This window comes from Ursus arctos, chromosome X, assembly GCF_023065955.2.
Source record: "Ursus arctos isolate Adak ecotype North America chromosome X, UrsArc2.0, whole genome shotgun sequence".
Lineage (NCBI taxonomy): Eukaryota > Metazoa > Chordata > Mammalia > Carnivora > Ursidae > Ursus > Ursus arctos.
Genome location: NC_079873.1, coordinates 25,215,628 through 25,237,593, shown reverse-complemented (window position 1 = coordinate 25,237,593; position 21,966 = coordinate 25,215,628). Strand labels below are relative to the sequence as shown.

General features: G+C 42.5%; 1 protein-coding gene and 1 long non-coding RNA gene across 8 annotated transcripts in view; one reads left to right on the top strand and one right to left on the bottom strand.

Moving 5' to 3' along the window:
* Positions 1 to 14,898, bottom strand: part of GK (glycerol kinase) — a 71,233-nt gene extending 56,335 nt beyond the window's left edge. For 3 of the 7 annotated variants that reach the window (XM_026513268.4, XM_026513273.4, XM_048213454.2), the window contains exons 1-3: positions 14,643 to 14,898; positions 4,663 to 4,736; positions 2,237 to 2,343 (exon numbers count right to left, since the gene is read on the bottom strand). In XM_026513268.4, coding sequence (XP_026369053.1) covers positions 2,237 to 2,343; positions 4,663 to 4,736; positions 14,643 to 14,720 — 259 coding nt within the window. In that variant the 5' untranslated portion in view covers positions 14,721 to 14,898. The remainder of the gene's footprint in view (positions 1 to 2,236; positions 2,344 to 4,662; positions 4,737 to 14,642) is intronic. The other 4 variants (XM_026513272.4, XM_026513269.4, XM_048213453.2 and 1 more) reach the window with 2 other exon arrangements.
* Positions 14,899 to 15,158: 260 nt separating this feature from the next.
* The window catches only part of LOC113265835 (uncharacterized), a 56,511-nt gene continuing 49,703 nt past the window's right edge, over positions 15,159 to 21,966 (top strand). Inside the window, exon 1 of the long non-coding RNA XR_006411100.3 lies at positions 15,159 to 15,331. This is a non-coding gene — a long non-coding RNA (uncharacterized LOC113265835). The remainder of the gene's footprint in view (positions 15,332 to 21,966) is intronic.

The following is a 21,966-nucleotide window of genomic DNA, read 5'->3' as shown; positions in this document are numbered from 1 at the left end:
CAAGTGAGTACACTGTAGCTAGGAGGTTCATGCTTCACCTGTACATTCTTTTTCAGGAGGTATTTTTCTCAACAATGAGTGCTGCGAGTCAAATTAACTAGTTAAACACTGACCTCAAAATCTCTGGTTCAACTTTGCTTAATACTGCCTGTGAAAAGTTACAATCACAGTTAAGAAAATGTACTTAGAAAAAGCCTTTCGAAATACTGTAGGGTGTTATAATTGTTGTTGGTGGAATTATGGATGGTAGGCATTCTTATTTAAAAATAAAACCAGGATGGGGCGCCTGGGTGGCACAGCGGTTAAGCGTCTGCCTTCAGCTCAGGGCATGATCCCGGCGTTATGGGATCGAGCCCCACGTCAGGCTCCTCCGCTATGAGCCTGCTTCTTCCTCTCGCACTCCCCCTGCTTGTGTTCCCTCTCTCGCTGGCTGTCTCTATCTCTGTCAAGTAAATAAATAAATAAATCTTTAAAAAAAAATTAAAAAAATAAAAAATAAAACCAGGAGCACCTGGCTGGCTCAGTCAGTAGAGCATGCAACTCTTTGATCTTGGGGTCGTGAGTTCAAGCCCCATGTTGGGCCTAGAGCCCGCTTAAAAAATTAATAAAAATAAAATCATAATTTATAATTGGAACATGTTTTTAGGAAAAAAAAAAACCCAAACCCTAAAACAACCCAAAGGGAAATAAGAGCCCCGGAGGAAGGCTCTGGGGCTACTAAAGTGCCATGTGGGAAGAGGTCTAAAGCTTTGTAAGGAAAACAGTCTCCGGAAAATGTGTGCTTGAGGCACATTATAACATTTGGAAATGAGATGCAGCCACAGCTGGGAAGCTATTCTGGAGAACAAGGTGCCTTTCTGAGACCCTCTGAGAGCAGACAGAAGACAGAAATGTGTGTGGATACGTTTGGCAGAGCCAGGCAGTGGGTGTGGAGGTTTCCCTTTTCTCTAACAGTGTGGCCACTCCTTTTGATACAAGAGAATTTAATCACTGAAAATTTTATGTTCTCCGGTTTTTTAAATTTATTTATTACTTTTTAAAAAGATTTATTTATTTATTTATTTATTTATTTGAGAGACAGAAAGAGAGGGAGCGATCACGAGCGGGGTGAGAGGCAGAGGGAGAAGCAGACTCCCGCTGCGCAGGGAGTCTGATCCGGGGCTCGATCCTAGGACTCCGGGATCATGACCTGAGCCAAAGGCAGATGCTTAACCGACTGAGCCACCCAGGCGCCCCTTAAATTTATTTTTTAAAATAATCTCCGTACTCAACCTGAACTCACAACCCCAAGATCAAGAGTCGCATGTTCTACCAAGGAAGCCAGCCGGGCCCCCTGTGTTCTCAGGGTTAAAGCAGTGTATACTATGTTTTGCTTCTATCACATGAGGATGAATGAGAGTATCTGGTGTTTTAATTCTTTATATACTTTGTAGCTCCTTGAGTCCAGGCACAGGCAAACAGGGCTTCCCAACTCTTTAAGAAGCAGCCTGTTTACTTGTCTTGGGCTCCTGTGTGCTGTCGAGCAGGAGAGTGAACTTTAATTCTGGAGACACTGTTCATCCAGACCTGAAATCCACGGAGTTCCTCGTGGAGGACAACTAACACCAATCAAACTAGAATTTGCAAAAGAAATACAACCAGCTAGGGAAATAACACCCAAACTCCTAACCATGGCCGACAAGGCCCTATCCGTTTCCCCCCTTTCTGCTCCTACTGAAACCCCTGATGCACCCCTGCCCTCACCCTTCTTTTACTCCACTTTCGACACACTGGCCTTTTTCTGACCCAGACGTAGGCCAAGCTTATTCCCACCTCAGGAATGCTGCACATGCTGCTTCCTTGTCCTGAAACTTTTTTCTCTCAGCTGTTTGTGCCCCTTTTGGCATCTGAGACCTCAGCAGAAGTGTCCCCTCCTCAGAGAGGCCTTCTCTACCCAACCAAACTAAAATAAGCCTCTCCAGGCTCACCCCACTGTATCAATCAGTTTTAGCTTCTGCATGGGACTTCTCAGTATCTGAGATCGGCTTGTATTTGTCTGCTGTTATTGTTGGGCTCACACCCACTGGAATAAAAGCTTCATGAGAACAGGGACCTAATCTTCCCATTTATTGTTGCATCCTTGGTTTGCACAGAAATGCTTGCCACTGCACAGGCATTCAATTATGTGCTGAATGAAGGAATGAATAAATTTGATTGAGATAATCATACATGGAGAAAAATATTCTATTAAAAATACCTTTTATGTTGGAAATATCAATATTGAGCTGTCCAAGTTTCTCACATGTTTTCTCTATACACTCATAGACAGACTGCAGAATTTCCTTAGGATCTTGTTCCACCCATCTTTGAACAAAAGAATGTATTTTGTTAGTCCACAAGAAAGCAATACAAACGTAATTTATTTCTCTAGAAATGTGCACTTCTGAGGGTGTGGCTGGTGCATAAATCAAAGAAAATTACATTAGCAAAGGAAAGCATCACCAATATTCTAAACAAATGATTTTAAACAAAAGCCTATTTTCCTTACATTTTTCTTATTCTTCATATAGTAATTAATCATTTGAAAGAAGGCAAGTAATGACCACAAAGAGCAGATACTCACCTACTTTTAAATAATTTTTTCAAATCCAATAAGAATTAGGTCCCCAATTCTTTATATCCTGTGGTTTCGATGACTTTTAATAAACCATCTACACATTCTCACCAGTCACTAGCTATTTCTAAGTAGACTGAAATATATATATTAGTCTTGGGATGGATGGACTGATTTGATCTACTTATTTACTTGTGTATGTACTTATTTATTTATGAAGCAAAAGGAATTCTGGAAAGTCAAAGAAGTATATTAACCTCTTCTGCCCCATTTTTCTCCCAAACGATTTTGTGATTTTTAGGGGAAAAAATTTAAATTTCTTCCAGTAATGATTTCACGTAGACAAGGGATTGCTTCCAATTTTCAGACCTAATCCCGGTGCCATTTTGGTAAGGTACGAGGACCTTATGAAGATGAAAGGCTCATAATAAATGACAAAGAAGAGAAATGTGGAAAAAGCAAATGGCAATTGAGGAAAACCACAAGTAAAAAAGACCCAAATTTTAAGAATCCTACCCTACAATCTGCAAGCACGAGGGAATTCCAACTGCCTTCCTTCTTGGCCTTCCTTGAGCCTGCCAGCCTTTCCTGAGCTTTGAGTTGTCTCAATTCTTTTTCTAAAAACTTAACCTCCTTCCACATATTTCTAACTTCTGTCTCTTCAAGACCTAGGTGCTCTCTCTCCAAACTGCACTGGGATTAGGCCTGTGGACAGTCATTCTAATGCTGGTACTGTAGCAATAGCGTTTATTATTAAAGTAATTCTCTAAAACGTAGGAGAACATTTTTCATGGAAAGAAAATACTAAAATTTGGAACAGCATCAAGTTTTTTTTTCTCTTTCTTAAAGCAAATTAAATTTTAAAGTAAAATAAACAGATCAAAAGTACACGATCTGTTGAATTTTAACAAATGTATGTATCCATCTAACCAACACCCCAGTCAAGATATAGAATTATTCCTATCACTCCTGAAAGTTCTTCCATGCCTTTTCAAGTGAATCACATACTCCACAGGCAACCAAGTTTTGGATTTCTATCATCTTAGATTACTTTAGTCTCTTCTTATATCTCAGATACAGCCATGTAGTACGTACTCCTTTGTGTTCAGCTTTTTTGTTTCATGATATTAATACAAATCAACCATGTTGTTGCAAGCACCAATTCACGTTTTAAAATCTGCCTCATGGTATTCCACTGCTATTCATCCTACAGATGACAGGCATTTGGGTTGTTTCCAGTTTGGGCTATTATGAATAAAGCTGCTATAAACATTCATGTATGTCTTTCTACAGCCATATGCTTTCTGCTTTCGTTTCTCTTGGATACATTCCTAAGAGCAGAATCTACAGATATATGGCTGATTTCATAAGAAACTGCCACAGGTTTTCAAAGTGGGTGTATCATAAACATCATTAAATTTTAAATAATATACTTAACATTCTATTTAATCACAACTACTACATATGCACATTATCCCCAAGAAGAAGGACTTCAGCATTAGATGATAAGAGATGTGAATGCTGGGGCGCCTGGGTGGCACAGCGGTTAAGCGTCTGCCTTCGGCTCAAGGCGTGATCCCGGCGTTCTGGGATCAAGCCCCACATCAGGCTCCTCCACTATGAGCCTGCTTCTTCCTCTCCCATTCCCCCTGCTTGTGTTCCCTCTCTCGCTGGCTGTCTCCATCTCTGTCAAATAAATAAATAAAATCTTAAAAAAAAAAGAGAGAGATGTGAATGCTTACACTCCAATCAGCAAAGCGGTGTTCGCCAAGGACGGACACAGAACTAAATGCCTTCAAGGTCATTGTGGAATTTCTGATATTTAATACTCCTTTGCCTTACTACTTTATTATCCCTTCCTTTTCTGTCACTGAATTCCCAAGCCATCAATCACCCACGTGTTTTTTGCAGAGCCACCAAGGTATTGCTTCTTTCCTTGACTAAAACCTCTCTCTCAAGTCTTCTCAGCAGCGGTTTGGTCAAGCTTACTTTACAAGGCCACAGGGCTGGTAAGGGGAGATGGATTAATAAACATGAGGTATCTTTACATATTAAATCAGGAAACATACCCTTCTCTTGGAAACTCTTGTTTTATTTCCACTTGATGATGACTAAGTAGTTCGGCTGTTTTTGAATTGAAAACCTGAAAAACATATTGCAATATTAGGGTGAAAATGCACGTAGAGAGCAAAGGTGTTCAAAGCTATTCAGCAACTGAAGTTCTCAGTTACTGATAGAAAAAGTCCAATCAGATGAAATGCCACACAGAATGTTCTACCTTCTCTTCAAATAGAATCATGATAAAAAGAAATCTATTGAACATGAAGCTAAAGGGGCAATTTCTTATTCTTAAAAAAAAAAAAAACTGGCTCCAGGTGTAAGAAATTGAATACATCAACCAATTAATAGCATGGATCTCAAGAGAGAATAGGAAAACCAAGAATAAGAGAGAGGTGGCAAAATGCTGACGGTGATGGTGTAAGGTTCCAGTCTGCTTCCATCTTGGATGCCGGGGCAGAGAAGGGCACTGTGCAAATTCCTTTGAAGGGAAGCGCAGCAATGCATTTAGCTCTTACAAAGGTACACAGAGCCCTATTAACAACAGGGGGAGAAGTGTTTCCTGGCATCCACCTGGCTGAGTGCTCCCTGTGACATACTTGTCATGAATTGTTGACCTTTGGTATAAAACATTTAAACCAATGGATGAAAGCTACCCAAGAAGGGCTATACAACCCTCCATAATTTTAACACTACTAAAACAATACTTAAAAAAAACGTAGCCACCTTTTCTCATATACATTCTTTTTCACCTGGGCCTACCTATACTTGAGTACCAAAGTCCTTAGGCTTTCAGAGTCGGGATTCATATTTTAATTAAACTCATCTTCCGAAATCACTGTAATTACCGTGGTAAACTTACATCCAATTAGGTAAGAAAGTGTTTCCACACCTAGGTTTCCTGTGGGAGAAAATTACCTGCTCAATGCAGTCTACGAAAGGGAAAGTAAAGAGAGAGAACATCCCATGAGCGGCTGCCGCCCTCCCTCCCCAGCACACTATGTCCCTTTTGGGAGGAAGTGATAAATATAATGAAAGCAAGAAGGTAAATTCTCAAGTCCTTTGAGGAGATAAAATATCTTACAAGTCAAAGGTTAACTTGGCAGGTCATAAATAAAACGCACTTGACAGAACCCAAGTAATAGCCTCCTATATTTACGACTTAGCATTAGGCTGTAGCTCTAGGATGTTCACTCCATTTTGTCTTGTTCTATTCTGAATTATCTCTAGGGCCTTGAAGAGTGCCTGGCATAGGGCTGACAATAAATATTTGGTGAATGTCTGAAAAAATAGGGTCTACCAGGTACTTATTGGGAGGAAAATTATCAAGTCAAATGAGAAATGGTTATGTGGCAGAAAATCTCTCACAGGAAACCGGAGTTGTATTACTTTTATCCATACTACTGCTGCTTCTAGGGTCTACCTGCAAATCCTCAAGGGACTCTGGGTTAAGAGACAAGGTATCCCTTCTGGTTGGCTGAATTCATAAAGACCTCAAGAGCTATGGGGCTCTGAATGGAGTAGGATCCCTGTTCCATCATCTCGTAGTTTTAACTAGGCTAACTTCAGGACCCTCACACTAATAATGGATTCGTAGGACTTTGGAATAGGCAGAGAAAACGGAAGAACTTTGGTAAACTCCGTTTGGCTTATTGGACCATGGAGCATTTGGATGTAACAGGCTGGAGCCCGGACCTCCTTACTTCTTCAGAGTTCTGAAACTGTGCAGAAAACAGACACTACTTTCAGAGGTTTAGGAGCTGACCCTGTGCAACACTTCCAAGTTTGTGGGATACTTTCTAGGTTTCATATTTTTAGACTCACCAACTGCAGCACTGTCCAATAGAAATGCAATGCAAACCACTTATGCAATTTTAAGGTTTTTTTTATTAAAAAAAACCGTAAAGAGAGGCAGGTAAAATTAATTTTATTAATGTTTTATTTAGGCTAATATATCTAAAAAATTATCATTCTGACACGTGGTCAACAGCAAAAACTATTATTGAGACCTGTTACTTTTTTAGAAGTAAGTCTTTGAAATCTGGTATCTATTTTATGCTTATGGTCCATCTCAACTTGGGCTAACCACATTGAAAGTGGTCAATAGCCACAGTTGCTAGTGGCTAGAGTACAGGACAGCAAAGTTCTGCAGTAATGTTTTTCTCATACACCTAGATTCCTGCGAAGAGTTTCAATGTCTGTCCCTTTGTCTGCAGATGGACAAATGTACAAAGAAGGCTAATGATGCTTCCACAATCCTTTCTGCTTGGAGGGTTACAAAGATATGAGAACACAATGCCAACCCAGTAGCGAGAATGCTAGTCTGATGTTTTCCAACAGATTTCAAAAGCCACTGTCAACTGAAGATGGCAATGGCTATATGGTCTGTCTTATAAAAGTTCTAGCATGGTCATTGTTTAAAACTCATTAGGTGGCAAAGGAGAAAGACCTCAGAACTACAGAAGTTCCTCACCTTTCTCTCCCTTTTCGGATTTGAAATTCACCAAGTTTAAGTCAGTTAAAATTTCAGACGCACAACAGCACAGAATCGAAGGCTCTCTTTACGAAAATTAATTAAAAGGAATATTTGAAGGCACAAGGACTCTACGCTTCCTGGAAGAGATCCTCAAGACCCTGTGGGCTGGCATTTTCAAAACGTACTCTTTGCATCTCCAGGACCCTTCAGAACCTAGAAAGGAGGGACAGGGAGCTCCAGCTGAGCCTCTGGGCCACGCCATACCTCAGATTTCACATTTTATTGACTTGAGCTTCCAGATTTAGGCCCTTTCAGAAAAGAGCTTAACAATGGAGTTCTAGGGCAAAAAACAAAATGATGACACAAACTGAAACCCATGGCCCTAATGTAATGCTCTCATACTTCCAAAGTGAGCTCTGAAAGATTGGAAAATACTCACACATGGGACTAAACTCGGAGTTTTTTACATGCCAGTTCAGTGCTTTTCCAGTACAAAATCATGCTAATACAAATTATGATCTTTTCATCCTCCATTAAGTGGCAGCAAATATGGAGTTTTAGGACATAAAAGGAAAAAGTTCACCTCACTCAGACTTGTGGGGGTCAGAGAGAAGGGCTATCAGAAGCGATAACTTCTAGGCTAAGACTTAAGGTGGATTGGAAGGGAGTGCGTGTGGGCCTGAGAAAGGGATGGGAGGCTAGGCCGAGGCGGGGAGAGCAGCTACCATGTGTCTGTGGGGATCCAGGTGAGACAGCTGAGGGCTCCTGTCAGAGGGGGAGCAGCCGTGGGGATCGAAAGAAACTGAAGTGCATTGCTGAGAGAGATTTAATTTAGGATATAAGTAATTAGATGCGTCAAGAGCTTGGACGGGGAGGAGTAGAGGAAAAGGAGGGACACTCATGGATGACAGGGGACAGGCTGGCACAGGCAGAGTTTACAAGACACAAGATAGGGTAGCACCAGTTGTTGTTAACACAAAGGGGTTAAGGAGATCGCAGAGTTCATTTCAGATAATGTGTTGTTTGGGGTTCTATTCGGGCATAGACAGAGATGTCCAGCGGACAGCTGCTTATATTTTAGGTCATAAGCTTAAAGAGTGAGATCTGTTCAGGTTACGAGCCTGGAACTAGTAGACAGGTAAGTCCTGGAGATCTAACACAGAGCATAGCGATTAGAGCCAACAATATTGTATTATAAACTTCAAAGCTGCCAAGAGACTAGATCTCAATTGTTCCCAGCATGAAAAAGAAATGATAATTCTGTGGCATGATAGAGGTGTTAACCGTGGGCATCATATTACAATACATAAATGGGTCAAACAACACTTTCTACACCTTAAACTTACGCTAGGTTACATGTCGGCGGTTATATTTGAATTTTTAAAAAGGCAGCAAGAAAGAGATCAATTTGTTCTCAGAATTTTGTGTTGGGCAGAGAGGCAGATGAGAACTTCATGCTTGGTGTTAACACGGAGGCAAAGAGCACCGGCCTGGGAGGTACACAGAGCGGGGGTGCGGGGTCAAGCTCCAGTCCTGCCCACGTCAGCGGTTTGACTTTAACTTTTCTGAACCTCGACTTTTCTCTCTGTCAAAGGATTAAATGGAAGAACTCATGGCAAGTATTTCACATGGGGCAGGAACGTAGTATGAGACCACCGCTGGTGCTGCCACAACTATTTTCATTGTTATTACTGTTGTTACTACCACCACCAGCCGGCAGTTCGACCGCCCAGTGGGAATGAGGATTCAAAGCCACCTGTACTATATTCATCTCTAAGTCCAAATCACTTCTCAGTTCTAGATTCTGTTTTATGGGGAGGGCAATTACAAGCTGAAGAGAGGTTTAAAAAAAGGGGGGGGCGCCTGGGTGGCACAGCGGTTAAGCGTCTGCCTTCGGCTCAGGGCGTGATCCCGGCGTTATGGGATCGAGCCCCACATCGGGCTCCTCCGCTATGAGCCTCCTTCTTCCTCTCCCACTCCCCCTGCTTGTGTTCCCTCTCTCACTGGCTGTCTCTATCTCTGTCGAATAAATAAATAAAATCTTAAAAAAAAAAAAAGGAATACTGACCATCTAAGTCCTGAATGATACTGAGGGGCGCCTGGGTGGCTCAGTCAGTTAAGTGTTGGACTCTTGGTTTCAGCTCAAGTCCTGATCTCAGGGTCCTGGGATGGAGCCCATTGCAATGGGCTCCCTGCTTCGCGGGGAGTCTGCTTGAGATTCTTTCCACCTTCCTCCCCCTCCCCTTCTGCCCCTCTTCCTATTTCCGTGTGCACACACACGTGTATGTGCACATTCTCTCGCTCGCAAAACATAAAATCTTAAAAATAAAAAAAAACTGAAGAAAAAGTGAACGTAGGAAAGGAATTTAGCAGTGCAGGCACATAGCATACACCCCAAAAATGTCACCGCTACTGCTGCTGCTGCTACTACTAATGCTTATTATTATTATTATTAGAGCTACTACTACTATTATCTTCAAGTGGTAGAATTAGAAGTCACCAGCTCTATAGTCACCACTAAGCCTAATTCATGACTCAATTCCAGCTTTGCGGGAGAGGGATGGCTTAAAAAGTGAAGACACAAGGAAAATAATTTTTATAAAAAGCTATTTAAGGACTTTCTTAAACAACGCATGCCTTCCTTGTCTTAGAAGGACAGTGGTAAAGTAAGGACATGCTGTCCTTACTAAGAAACTGTCCCTTAGGGTCCAAAGATGAATTCACTTACCCTTGCTCACTCATCCTATGACTAACTCAGCCAGCCCATCATAAACATGCACATTCATTTCCCTCTTCACATGACTTCCCCACTGGCCTACGCTTTTACACCGCACTCGGCTTCACTATGTGATAAAATAGTTTTCAGGAATGTAAACTCCTTCTCTAGAACTCTATGATACTACATAAATTTGAATGACCTAAAATAAAAATACTAGCTACGAATGTATTACATTGCCAACTTGACCACAAACGGCATACTGGCATCTTCCAACAAGCCACAGAAGTAAGGAAAACATGGCAAATGACATTATATTTTTCTTAAAAATGAAACCGTATTAAATAGCATATACTATATTGAACACAGCTAGAGCTGCTAAATTAGACTTTTTCCAAGACTCCACAAATTTTACCCTTCCTAGTCTTCCAATCCTAGAGTTCAAGTCAACACATGTGAAGGGCTCGGATGTCGTCATGCAGGGAGCATCCACTACACGCGAGTTGCTGTGTTAGGCTTTGGGGAGGAAAAAACAGATACCATCCCGCCCTTTAAGGAGCTCAACATTGAAAGCTCTTAACATGCAATGCTATGGGAGACAAGAGAGCGAGGGGGTGGCAGCTCTGTGATGACACTGTGTTCTTGCCATTTGTTTAAGGTGATGGGCAAGAAAATAAGCCAACCTAGTGGAAAAAAGAACACACAAAAGAAACACGATTGCACTTATAACAACAGTGGCCTCGTTCTACCTAGGAACCAGATGAGTTTTTACCAAATTTACTGTTCATTAGTCCCCAGCCCCTCATGGGTGCTTAATAAATACATGTCGAAAGAAAGAAAGCGGAAATCAGTCCCTAAGCCTGATGAAATCTCGAAGTATGATGGAACAATGGGGGCCAAGGCAATGCTTCCTGCCACAGCAAGCACAGAACTACAGTTCTAGCCATGCTTGGAGATGCTGGCTATTGGAACAAAAATGGTTGTGCAACCATTATCCACGGTGACTACACCTGAGCCCTGCCCAGGACCCGCTGAATCTGAGTCACATATGATCAAAACCAGCAAGACTTATTCAAAGGCAACATTTTTTTTTAACATATTGCGAAACGAATGCATGCGTATGTTTTTCTTGGTGAAGATTCACCTGTGATTGTAATCAGAACGGACACGTGAAAGGTGGTGAGCGGCCTTCCCCAGCCTCTCATCTGCCCTTCACAGCGCTCCAGGCAGCCAGGAAGCCTAGGGCAGGAATTAGGAGGACAGCCTTCTTTCTGAGTGCAGCAGACCTGGTCTTGAATCCTAGTTCCACCCGTTACTCTGCGACCTTGGGCACAGTCTTCAGCACAGTCCAATAACCCATGGAAAGGAGCTTAATAATACTACGTACATCACGGTTGTTAGGAGGATTAAATGAGATAATGCTGGAAAAATCCTCAACTGCTACATCCAACACATTTCAAGTCGCAACACATTCCAAGCCTTTGCTTTTTGTAACATCCAACTTAAAGGGGGGAAAAACAAAGTTACCAAATGAAAGAAGGAAGTTGACTGTTTCAGCTGAAACTTTGGTCTTCTAAAGAAATGGCCTGGCCCCTCCTTAAAACCTGTTACACTGATTCTCTTTCCAAGAAGTTCCTATTCTGTAATCTGAGTAATCACGTGCCAACCTCAATTCACTTTCCTATCAGACAAGTATGGAATTCTCCCTTCAGCACAAAGCCTACGCATAGGGTCGCAGGGGGGACTCTTCGAGAGCTAGAAGTGAGCATGTTCTAGAAGGGCAGGTCTACTCCTAAAACAGGAGAAAGGAAATAATCAAGCATACCCAAGTCACGAAGTTTCAGGATTTTTTGGCAAGGTAAAAAAAAAAAAAGAATCAAAATTCAGTTAGCCTATTAAAGAGAAATAAACATCTATTCGATAGATATGTAGCAAGAGCTCCCCGCAGACAAAACACGCGTTCCTCTGTGGTGTTGACCAAGATGTTTTAAGGAACAGAGACCAACAAGACTTCAAAAGAGGTCCCTGCTCCAAAGTACAACAGGTATATAACTATAATAGAGAGAAGGTGAGAAGAGCTAGGAATAGAGGTTTAGGAAACGTCGAATAGGAAGGGGTAGACATTCCAAGGGTTTGAGGAAGACCTGCTAAGAGATGGCCGTTGAAGCACCATTTGGAGGTAGACTTGAATTTCAAGCAGCAGATCTGGGGAACGGGAGGAGGCAATTTGCTCAGATGAAAGAGCATGAATAAAGAAATCTTGTGTCCATCATGGGAGAAAGCTAACATTGCTAGTACAGAAAAAGGAAGAAGAAAGCTTGCAGAGGTTATGGGTCTTGTAAAAGTTGAATGCGGTACGCCAATCTAATGAATAATGGTCAGGAAGTTACTCAAACACCTTTAACTTTGTAGGCTCCTTATAACAGTCTGTATCCACTGTATTCTTTCCTGAGAAGGTAAGCAATGAGTTTTGAGTCATAATTACAACACAGAACAAAATGACTGGAACAACTCCTGGGAATCACCCTGGGATTGAAGCACGTATTCAGCAAATCTATTATCTGCATTTTGCAGGGAGTGGTTTAGCAACCGCTTTCCTTATAACCAAAGAAGAAAACACCTCACTAGACCGTTCCTAAGTTCTGTTCGATTTCACACATGATCTCTAAGTCTTTTATCTACCTGTGAAGCATGCTTTCATAGTTGTTTCTCAAGAAGCAGAAAACTTACTTGATCAACTTTTATGCATCATTCTATAAGCAGGATGGGAATCTTGGGAATTTTCACCTTAGTTTACTCAATGAGATCATGCTATACAGGGCCCAGTAAAGAGAACCCAACTTCCGGGGGCTTGTGTTGTCCATGTCACACACTGAACAAATGATTGTGATAACATGAGGTTGACGAATTCTTCCCCCACCAATGCAGAAAGATGCCTCTTGGGGCAGCAGAATCTGAGGAACAACCTGCAGTGGATAAAGAAGATTACTGGGCTACATGGACAGCAGCTGTGAAGAGTCAAAAGGAAGACAAGCACATAAGGCTGGCTCCTAAAAAGGAAGCCTACAAAGTTATGAAATACTTTACCCATATTCACAGAGGGCGAAAGCTGTATAAACTTGAGAACAATCGCCATGCTGAGTTTGGCCCCCACCATGCTTTATGAACTAGTTGCCAACATTTAAGAACAGAAAGAGTTCACTGAAAACTCTATAGACTATCAGCTTTTCTTAAAGAACTTGAAGATCTGGCAACACTAGGCTGGTGTTCCTGCTTGGCAGCTGTAGGCTGTCCCCTTGGCCTGAGTCTGCTCTCCACCTTCTACCTGGCTGGCCCCTACGGGCATTTGTGTGGGCAATTCTTGAATATGATTTCAAAAATTAACCCACAGTTAACACACATGTCTTAATGGTCTTTCTTCATTTGGGGAGATGGTAATGATGATTGTGTATTTTATATATTAATCAAATCCAGTTAGACTATCTTATTTATGATTCAGGATTACTTTACAAACATTGATATGAAAATAAGACAAAGTGAAACCTGCCCTGGGTGATCAAAAGATAAGCAATATAAGAGGCAGTAGAACTATGTCTCAGCAGCTCAAACCAGGGTAAGTCATTAAAGAAGATTCAAACTAAAATTGGACTGAAAGCTTTTCACTTTAGACAAGGGAGACAAGTATCAAAATGAAGGCACAAATGCAGGTTTTAGTCAAGTGGTCAGCTCAACAGAACTTGGAAAAAACGTGTAAACTTTATATATAATGTATACATATATGCACAGATATATACACATACAAAATAATGCACGAAAAAATGATTTGAAGGAAAGTGAAGACATAGCTAAATAATCATTCAATATTTACATCAACCTGTCAACTGAGTCAAATGTCCATTGAAAGCTTGAGTTCTTAACCACCATTTATTTAAATTACTTTTAAATTATCTTACTAAACTCGCTGCTAGATCACTTTAGGAGCAAGTTTCCTAATTGCACAAAACATACTAATAAGCGGAGTCCCTTAAATAGCACTCCGTTGTGATAAAACTGCTGTCATATACGGTAAATAAAAAGAGAAACAGAATTTTCCTGTCACTTTATGCTGTGAAGCACGGAGAAAACCATCTGTTTGTAACCGGCAAAGTATCAGAACTGAAATTTTCGAGTCTCCGAAATTAAATAAAGATGCTGGTAAAAGCAGTGTAGTGTGACTTTTTCCTAATGTGTTCAGCGCCGCCCCCCACCCCACCACGCCGGCATTCCACCTTCTGCAATTTCTGTGGGAGAGGATGACAACGCATCATCACGCCAATACTATATTCGTTCTACTGCTCCAAAGGACGCTGTGTTAGGCTACCAAAGCCGTGACACAGCTTTCGCCCCATCCAAGGACGTCCTGCGCCCCGCAGGCCAAATGCTGCTGGGGAAGCCCGCAGTAGCGGTCAATGTGGCCACCTGTCCCTGGCTGTAGGCGGGCCGCTCAGCACGGATGCTCGGCGAGTCCTAGCTCCCTTTGGGGGTGGAGTCCCCTATTAGTAGGTGACCCGGCTCCACCACCAAGGCCAGGACTGCTCAACTCGGCCGCGGGGGTCGCGAGAGGCCGAGGTCCCCCAGGCCCACTCAGGGCAGCTCCAGCGTGGCAGGTCCCGCTCTGGGGGCCTTGGCCTCCACCCTCTGCCTAGCGACCCGGGGCCCGGGGTCGCGGAAGGCGCAGGATGGGGACTCGACAGCCAGACCCAAGGTCCCTGGGCTCCCGCCTCGGCTCAGCGCCTCCTCAAATGTCACCCTGGGCTCACCAAAAAGCGCGTTGAGCTGGTGCCCTGGTCCACTGCCCCCACCAATGGCCCCAAAACTGCTTTCTTCGCGGCTGCCATGAAACCAGCTTCGGGTCAGCCGGCTATCGCGGCCCGTTTCCCGGGTGACGGCGGCGGGCGGGGGGAGGGGCAGGCTGCGAGCCGGGAAGGCGAGGCGGCGTGCGACGGCAGAACGCTCGGACCGCGCTCCAGGCAGCCCCTTTACCCGCGCGGAACCTTCTCACCCCGCCCCTCCGACCCAGGCCCCGCCCCCAAACGCGTTCCCCACGACTCCGGGGGCGTGGCGGGGGGGGGGCGCTGCCTGCCGGGCCAGCCAATTAGCGAACGCAGAAAGAGGCGGAATGTTCCGACAATCAGAGAGCGGTGAGACGTCACAGGGGCGGGGCCTGGGCGCGGCGGAGGCGGTGGCCCGCGCAGCAGGTCACGTGGGCTCCGGCGACCCGGAGGCCGAGCCTTCCTGCCGCAGGGCCAGGGCCGTGGCCGGGGGCGGAGGCGGAGGCGGAGGCGGGTGCTGCCCTTTGGCTGGGAGCGCGGCTGGCCCTTGGAAAGCGCACAACTCCCAACCCGTGCCGTGGGGCTCCCTCCCGCGAATGGGTCCCAGAGTGCAGAGCTGCTGGTTCCTCTGGTGGGCTGTGCAGAGCACGACGTGAGTCGCTCTGAAGACTGACCAGGTCAGGCCTTCCCGCGCTTCCCACGCCCCGCCCACCTCCCGTCTCTGTGCCCTGGATAATAATTCCCTGCGCGGGAACTGGCCCCATGTAGTGTGACCTCCGGGAGCACGGCGAATCCCCATCTTTGTACGCTTTTCAGGACGAGGAACGCGGAAGTTCTTTGGCTTTAGCATTTAAGGGAAGATTGCAGAATCAACCTTCCCGGGTCCTTCAGTTGACAATCGGGCATCCGGCACCTCCCCGTCCTGATACGCCCTTTGCTCCTCGCTTGACCTCACTCCGGTGTCCCCTCCTTCCCACGCCATTTTCTCTCCCTCCATTAACTGCTCTACATTGCAAAGGGAGAGGAAAGGGGCTCTCTTATTTGGCCTTGAATTTCCCTTGCCAGGATCCTTTTGAGTCCTCTGTTTCAGGGACTTTTCAAACTTTGAATCAAGACCCACTGTGAGAAATAGTTGACAACTCCAGGTGTGTGTGTGTGTGTGTGTGTGTGTGTGTGTGTGTGTGTGTGTGTTGCGGGCGCGCCTGTGCGCATATATTTATTTTATATTTAGTACATACATTTATACATAAATATGTTTTTATGCATATTTACATTTTTGAAAAATGTTTCCAAAACAATTTATCTTTCCATGCTATGCGTTTTGCATTGTCTTATTCTATTTGCATATCATTTTATCAACTGAGTAAAGGAGGCAAAACTGAAAAAGAACAAAGGCCTTTATTTGGGGTCTCAGAATTGCAACTGAGGTGCACAGATTCCGGAGAAATCAGAAAAGGGTCTTGGTCACGTAGGGAAAGCAAGGGGTTTTGATGAGCAAGAAGGAAGGGGTGATTACATGATTTAGATAAAGAAGTGAAAAAAACTGCTCCTTTGGTGCTAACCAGTGGAGCCACTTCTGATTACTATCTTATTGATTATTTTATTGGTGCCATCAAACAAACCTGTCTCTGGTATGTATTAATTCACTTGATCGTAGGATCTGAATGCCAGTTCCTCTGCTCAAACTTTATGACCAACTGTTTGTAAAACAATTGCTGCTCCTGGCCCAGTTCAAGAGTTCATGTGTTGGAAAGAAAAATGGAGCTTCAGAATGGAGAATCTTATGTCCAGAAATTTTATACAATTCCCCTTTGATCAAGATTTTTTTTAGAAAAATATCAGACATCAGTATTATTCCCTGGTAACCAGAGTTCAATGTTCTGTTCTGGACCTTAAGAGAGAGGTCTGCTCCATATCTCAGGAACTAGTCTTTTGAAAATAGGTCAATTCAGTTAAACAGTTGTGTCTCATTTCAGGAGGTGGTCTTTCAAGGGGGTTCCAAAAATTAGGCCCATATTGTGCAAGTAATCAGGTAATTAAAAAGAGGCATCTCTATGGAAATAAAAGAAAAACAAAGGAAACAAGCGTTATTGGTTGGAGCAAATTATAAACCCAGTGTGGTCCTGAGTGCTACCAGTGAGAAGATTTCTAGATTGTTAGGCTCACAGCATCTTCAGAGAGTAAGAGTAGGCAGTGGCAATCTGATAAATTTTCCTGGTTTGCAGTCTGAATATCTTTGGTGATCTTTCTGAGTGGCCCATACAGCAAAAGGCACGAAGATGGTCTAAACGTGGGCTGTTGTGGCAATTTCTCTGGTTTATCTCAAGTTGTCTAGCTTCAGTTTGCAGGGCTTCAGGAAAAACGGCAATTTTTTTAAAAAAAGACTTTATTTATTTATTTGGCAGAGAGGAAAGCACATGGTGGGGAGGGGCAGAGGGAGAAGCAGACTCCCCGCTGAGCAGGGAGCCCCATGCGAGGCTGGATCCCAGGACCCAGAGATCATGCAGACACTTAAGCGACTGAGCCACCCGGGTGTCCCCAAAACAGCAATTTTAGTTCTCAGTGATTCCAAGTCAAAAGAAGGAAAGAAAATTAGAAACCTTAGTTGGAGAGTCACAGCCAGATATATGAGGAAACCAGAATTCAGGATCCAGCCCAGTTTCATAGGGAAACAACAAACCCTCAATCAGAACTAGAATCTAACACCCGCACACATGTATTACTGAAATATATATATTTTTTCTCTTTTTCAAAAGAAAACCACAGGCCCAAAATGGTGTTACTTAGGCCAAGTTCCCAAACTGTAAACTAACACCTAATTTAATTTCAGTTTCAGTCTCCCCCAGAAATGTAATTTTTTTAAATTTAAATTCAATTAATTAACATATAATGTATTACTAGTTTCAGAGGTAGGGGTCAGTAATTCATCCATCTTATATAACACCCAGTGCTTATTATATCACCTGCCCTCCTTACTGTCCATCACCCAGTTACCCCCATCCCTCTACCCCCTTCCCTCCAGCAACCCTCAGTTTGTTTCCTATGATTAAGAGTCTCTTACCGTTTGTCTCCCTCTCGGATTTCGTCTTGTTTTGCTTTGTCCTCTCTTTCCCTATGATCCTCTGTTTTGTTTCTTAAATTCACATAAGAGCTCATATGATAATTGTCTTTGAGCGACTTATTTCACTTAGCAAAATACCCTCTAGTTCCATCTACCTCGTTGCAAATCCAGAAACGTAATCTTAACTGGTGAGTCAGGAATTTTCCTCATCAGCTCCAAAGAGTCTGTCACTTGGGGCCTCTCCATCCCCCAAAGGAAGATGAAGTAATCTGCATGATAAGACTCCCTGCTTCTTCCCCCGAAGGGAAAGTGACCTTGCCTGGAACAATCCTTTTCTTTTACTCATAACTTTCAGGCCCCACCCTCCTTCCTATAAGCCCCTTCCATTTTGTACAATTTCTCAAAGCTTCCCTCTATTTTCTAGATGGGATGCTGCTTGATTCACGATTCATTTAATAAAACCAATTAGATCTTCAGATTTATTCAGTTGGGTTTTGTTTTTTAACACTCCCTAAAATCACCCTCATTTCCACTTAAATTAGCCAAATGAATACTCATTTGTAAAGTAAGTCCAATTTCAACACCTTGGCCTGATTATTTTCAAAAGTGTAGCAAGAATAGTGATTGACTCCATAGCTTCTTTTAAATCAGCTTTCCTGAAACTTTTCATAAGGAATTTTAGATTGGACTTTCAACAGCATTCAAGCTAAGAAGCCAACCCAAATGGTTGCCATCCAACTTGTGTGTAATTAATCGCTATGGATTTGGGTGAATCCTCCCTTCTTGAGGTCTCCCAAATATCCTGAGGTTCCTGCGCCTGCCAGGAAGTGACATTCCTTACTCATCTGGTAAGGCTGCAGGGAATCCTGTAAGCAAGGTATCAGGCTTATTTTTCCAAGGGGCTTCATTGGCTCCATAAAACCAACCTTAGTTCCCTCAAGCTATTTGGTCATATCTGAGTGTACGCACTTCTCTCTCAAATATAACATTCCAGTCAAAGCCTTGGTAATATAACCAATGTTTGCAATGGTGTTCTGTTACAAGGAGAGCAGATTCTGAATAAATTTTGCAAATAACTATAATTGCCATTAAAATAAGTATATTCACCGAGAGTTTCTAAACTCTGGAGGGATCGGGTAGGGAGAAAAAGATAATTGTTTCATATTTGTTCACAAAGGCATATTTTATCAAATGTCTTTAAGTCATAAATAGCTTAAGAGAGAGTGTCCTTAAATCTGGAAGAGCAAACATTAGAAAACCAGCAATGTTTCAAACAAGAGTCATAAAAACTATGATCATCTTCCTCAGTTTATTCGGGCCCGGGTTATTAATTCTTGCTTTTTTTTTTTTAAAGATTTTATTTATTTATTTGACAGAGAGACAGCCAGCGAGAGAGAGAGAGAGAGAGAGAGAAAGAGAGAGAGAGAGAGAACACAAGCAGGGGGAGTGGGAGAGGAAGAAGCAGGCTCCCAGCAGAGGAGCCTGATGTGGGGCTCGATCCCAGAATGCCGGGATCACGCCCTGAGCTGAAGGCAGACGCTTAAGGACTGCGCTACCCAGGCGCCCCAATTCTTGTTGCTTGAATCCAGGTTTCGCACTAGTTACAGAAATTCTTATCCAGTTCAGTTTTTTGATCTTAAGGTTATCAGAAACCTGTATTGTCAAAAGTCCTTTCCATGAATCTCCTTGAAGCTGAAACACATTTGCAAGAGCATCAAGTATAAAACAAGAACTGTAAATGACAAAAGACTCAAAATGGCCATGGTTCAAGATCCATGAGAGTTCATTACAATGCAATTGACAAAGAAATTTGGTTATTTCTGTGACACACAACACTTTAATAATTTGAATTACAAGTGATAACATTGTACCAGGACATATTAAAACTTTAAGAATTTCCTATTATTTCTAGAGCAGTTATATTAACAGCAATTCATCCATACAATATAACCTAAGAAGGTTTATCATCACTTACCTGACAGTGCTTTGGTAATTTGATAATTTATTCAAAAAGACTTCATTTAGAATTTGAATTGGGGGAAGTTTGTTAAAAATATCAGAAGTTTTTAAAACACATGCCTAAATAGGATCACAGATAATTACAAAACTTAATACTCTTTTATTTATTATCCAAGGTGACAATAAAAGATTCTAAAGGCAAATACAGAAGGTTACCTAGTTCTTAGCAAAACTTAGCTCTTTTAATATTGAGAAGATTCAGTTTCCTTAAGTAATCAAAGACCTGATAAAGACAAAACATCTTGAAACTTCAGTTTTCTTACCTAGAGTACATTAAAGACAAAAACCTTTGTTTATAATTTCTTATTTAGAGTGGACCAATAATCTAAGAACACTTTGTTGTTTTAACAGCGAGAGGAAACCAGTTCCAGTCTTGTACCAGTGTACCTTTGACAAAACTCATTCATTCCAGGGGCACCTGGCTGGTTCCGTCCGTAGAGGTAGAGCGTGCGACTCTCCATCTCAGGGGCCTGACAAGAACTCATTCTCTTTTTTTTATAATAAGTTTTCATTATGTTATGTTAGTCACCATACAGTACATCCTTAGTTTTTGATGTAGTGTTCCATGATTCATTGTTTGCGTGTAACACCCAGTGCACCATGTGATATGTGCCCTCCTTACTACCATCACTGGCCTATCCCAGTCCCCCACCGCCATCCCCTCTGAAGCCCTCAGTTTGTTTCCCGGAGTCCATAGTCTCTCGTGGTTCATTCCCCCTTCTGTTTACCCCCCTTTCTTCTTCCCTTTCTTCTACCGATCTTCCTACTTCTTACGTTCCATAAATGAGTGAAACCAAAAAATTGTCTTTCTCTGCTTGACTTATTTCACTTAGCATAATCTCCTCCAGTCCCATCCATGTTGCTGCAAATGTTGGGTAATTGTTCTTTCTGATGGCTGAGTAATATTCCATTGTATAATGAAAAGAATTCATTCATTCCAACTGTAGTCCTGACCATGCATACAATTTTTTTCAAAGATTCCCTTTTCACAAACTTTCTACAATGTTCAGATTTTGTGTATGTTTTCCCTCTTTAAATAACCAGCCTTGCTTTAGGACAAAACTTTCTTTTCCCTCAACAAAAAGCACATCTCCATTTCTCCTATCTTTTCTTACCAAACACATAACATCCTACTTTCTTGGTATATGAAAGTGTTTCCTTATTATTTCTAGTAGCTTGAATTATATTTAGTAGAATTCTTAACTTTTAGGAACCTTATTTTTCTTTTTTAAATGATCTCTACACCCAACATGGGGCTCAAACACATGATCCCAAGATCAAGAGTCACATGCTCTACCAATTGAGCCAGCCAGACACCCCAGGAAACCTTAATTTCTTTTCTTCTTCTTCTTCTTTTTTTTTTAGAGTGTGTGCGAGTGAGGGGTGGGCAGAGGGTGGAGGTCAGAGGGAGAGGAGAGAGAGAGAATCTTAAGTAGGTTCCACACCCAGTGCAGAACCGGACACGGGGCTCGATCTCACAACCCTGAGATCATGACCTGAGCCGAAATCAAGAGTCAGACACTTAACTGAGCCACCCAGGTGCCCTTGGAAACCTTAATTTCTTTTTTTAAAATATTTTATTTATTTGTCAGAGAAATAGAGCACAAGCGGGGGGGGGGAGGCAGAGGGAGAAGTAGGCTCCCCACTGAGCAAGGAGCCCAATATGGGACTGGATGCCAGGACCCTGGGATCACATGACCTGAGACGAAGGCAGACGCTTAACTGACTGAGCCACCCAGGCATCCCTGGAAACCTTAATTTCTAATGAAAACTAAGAAGTAAGCAATTATGAACTGCTATACTAGCATTCTATTTCTTTTAAGATTTTATTTATTTATTTATTTTTAAGTAATCTCCACCCCCAATGTGGAGCTCGAACCCATGACCCTGAGATCAAGAGTTGAGTGCTCTACCAACTGATCCAGCCAGGTGCCCCCCTTTTTTTCCTTTTAAGATTTTATTTTTAAGCAGTCTCTACACCCAGCATGAGACTTGAAATCACAACCCCGAGATCAAGAATTGCACGCTCCACTGACTGGGCCAGCCAGGCACCCCTATTCCAGCATTCTTTAGACTGGCAAATTTATGAATACATTTCATCATTTTTAGAAACATATGCCTTCTTATGGTAAATTTCTCAGAATGGCACAAAACATGTTTACCAGTAGACCTAAATATCTTCAGTTCCTATAATATGAAGTCAAAAGTAAATAAGCTTATGTTTTAGTAATT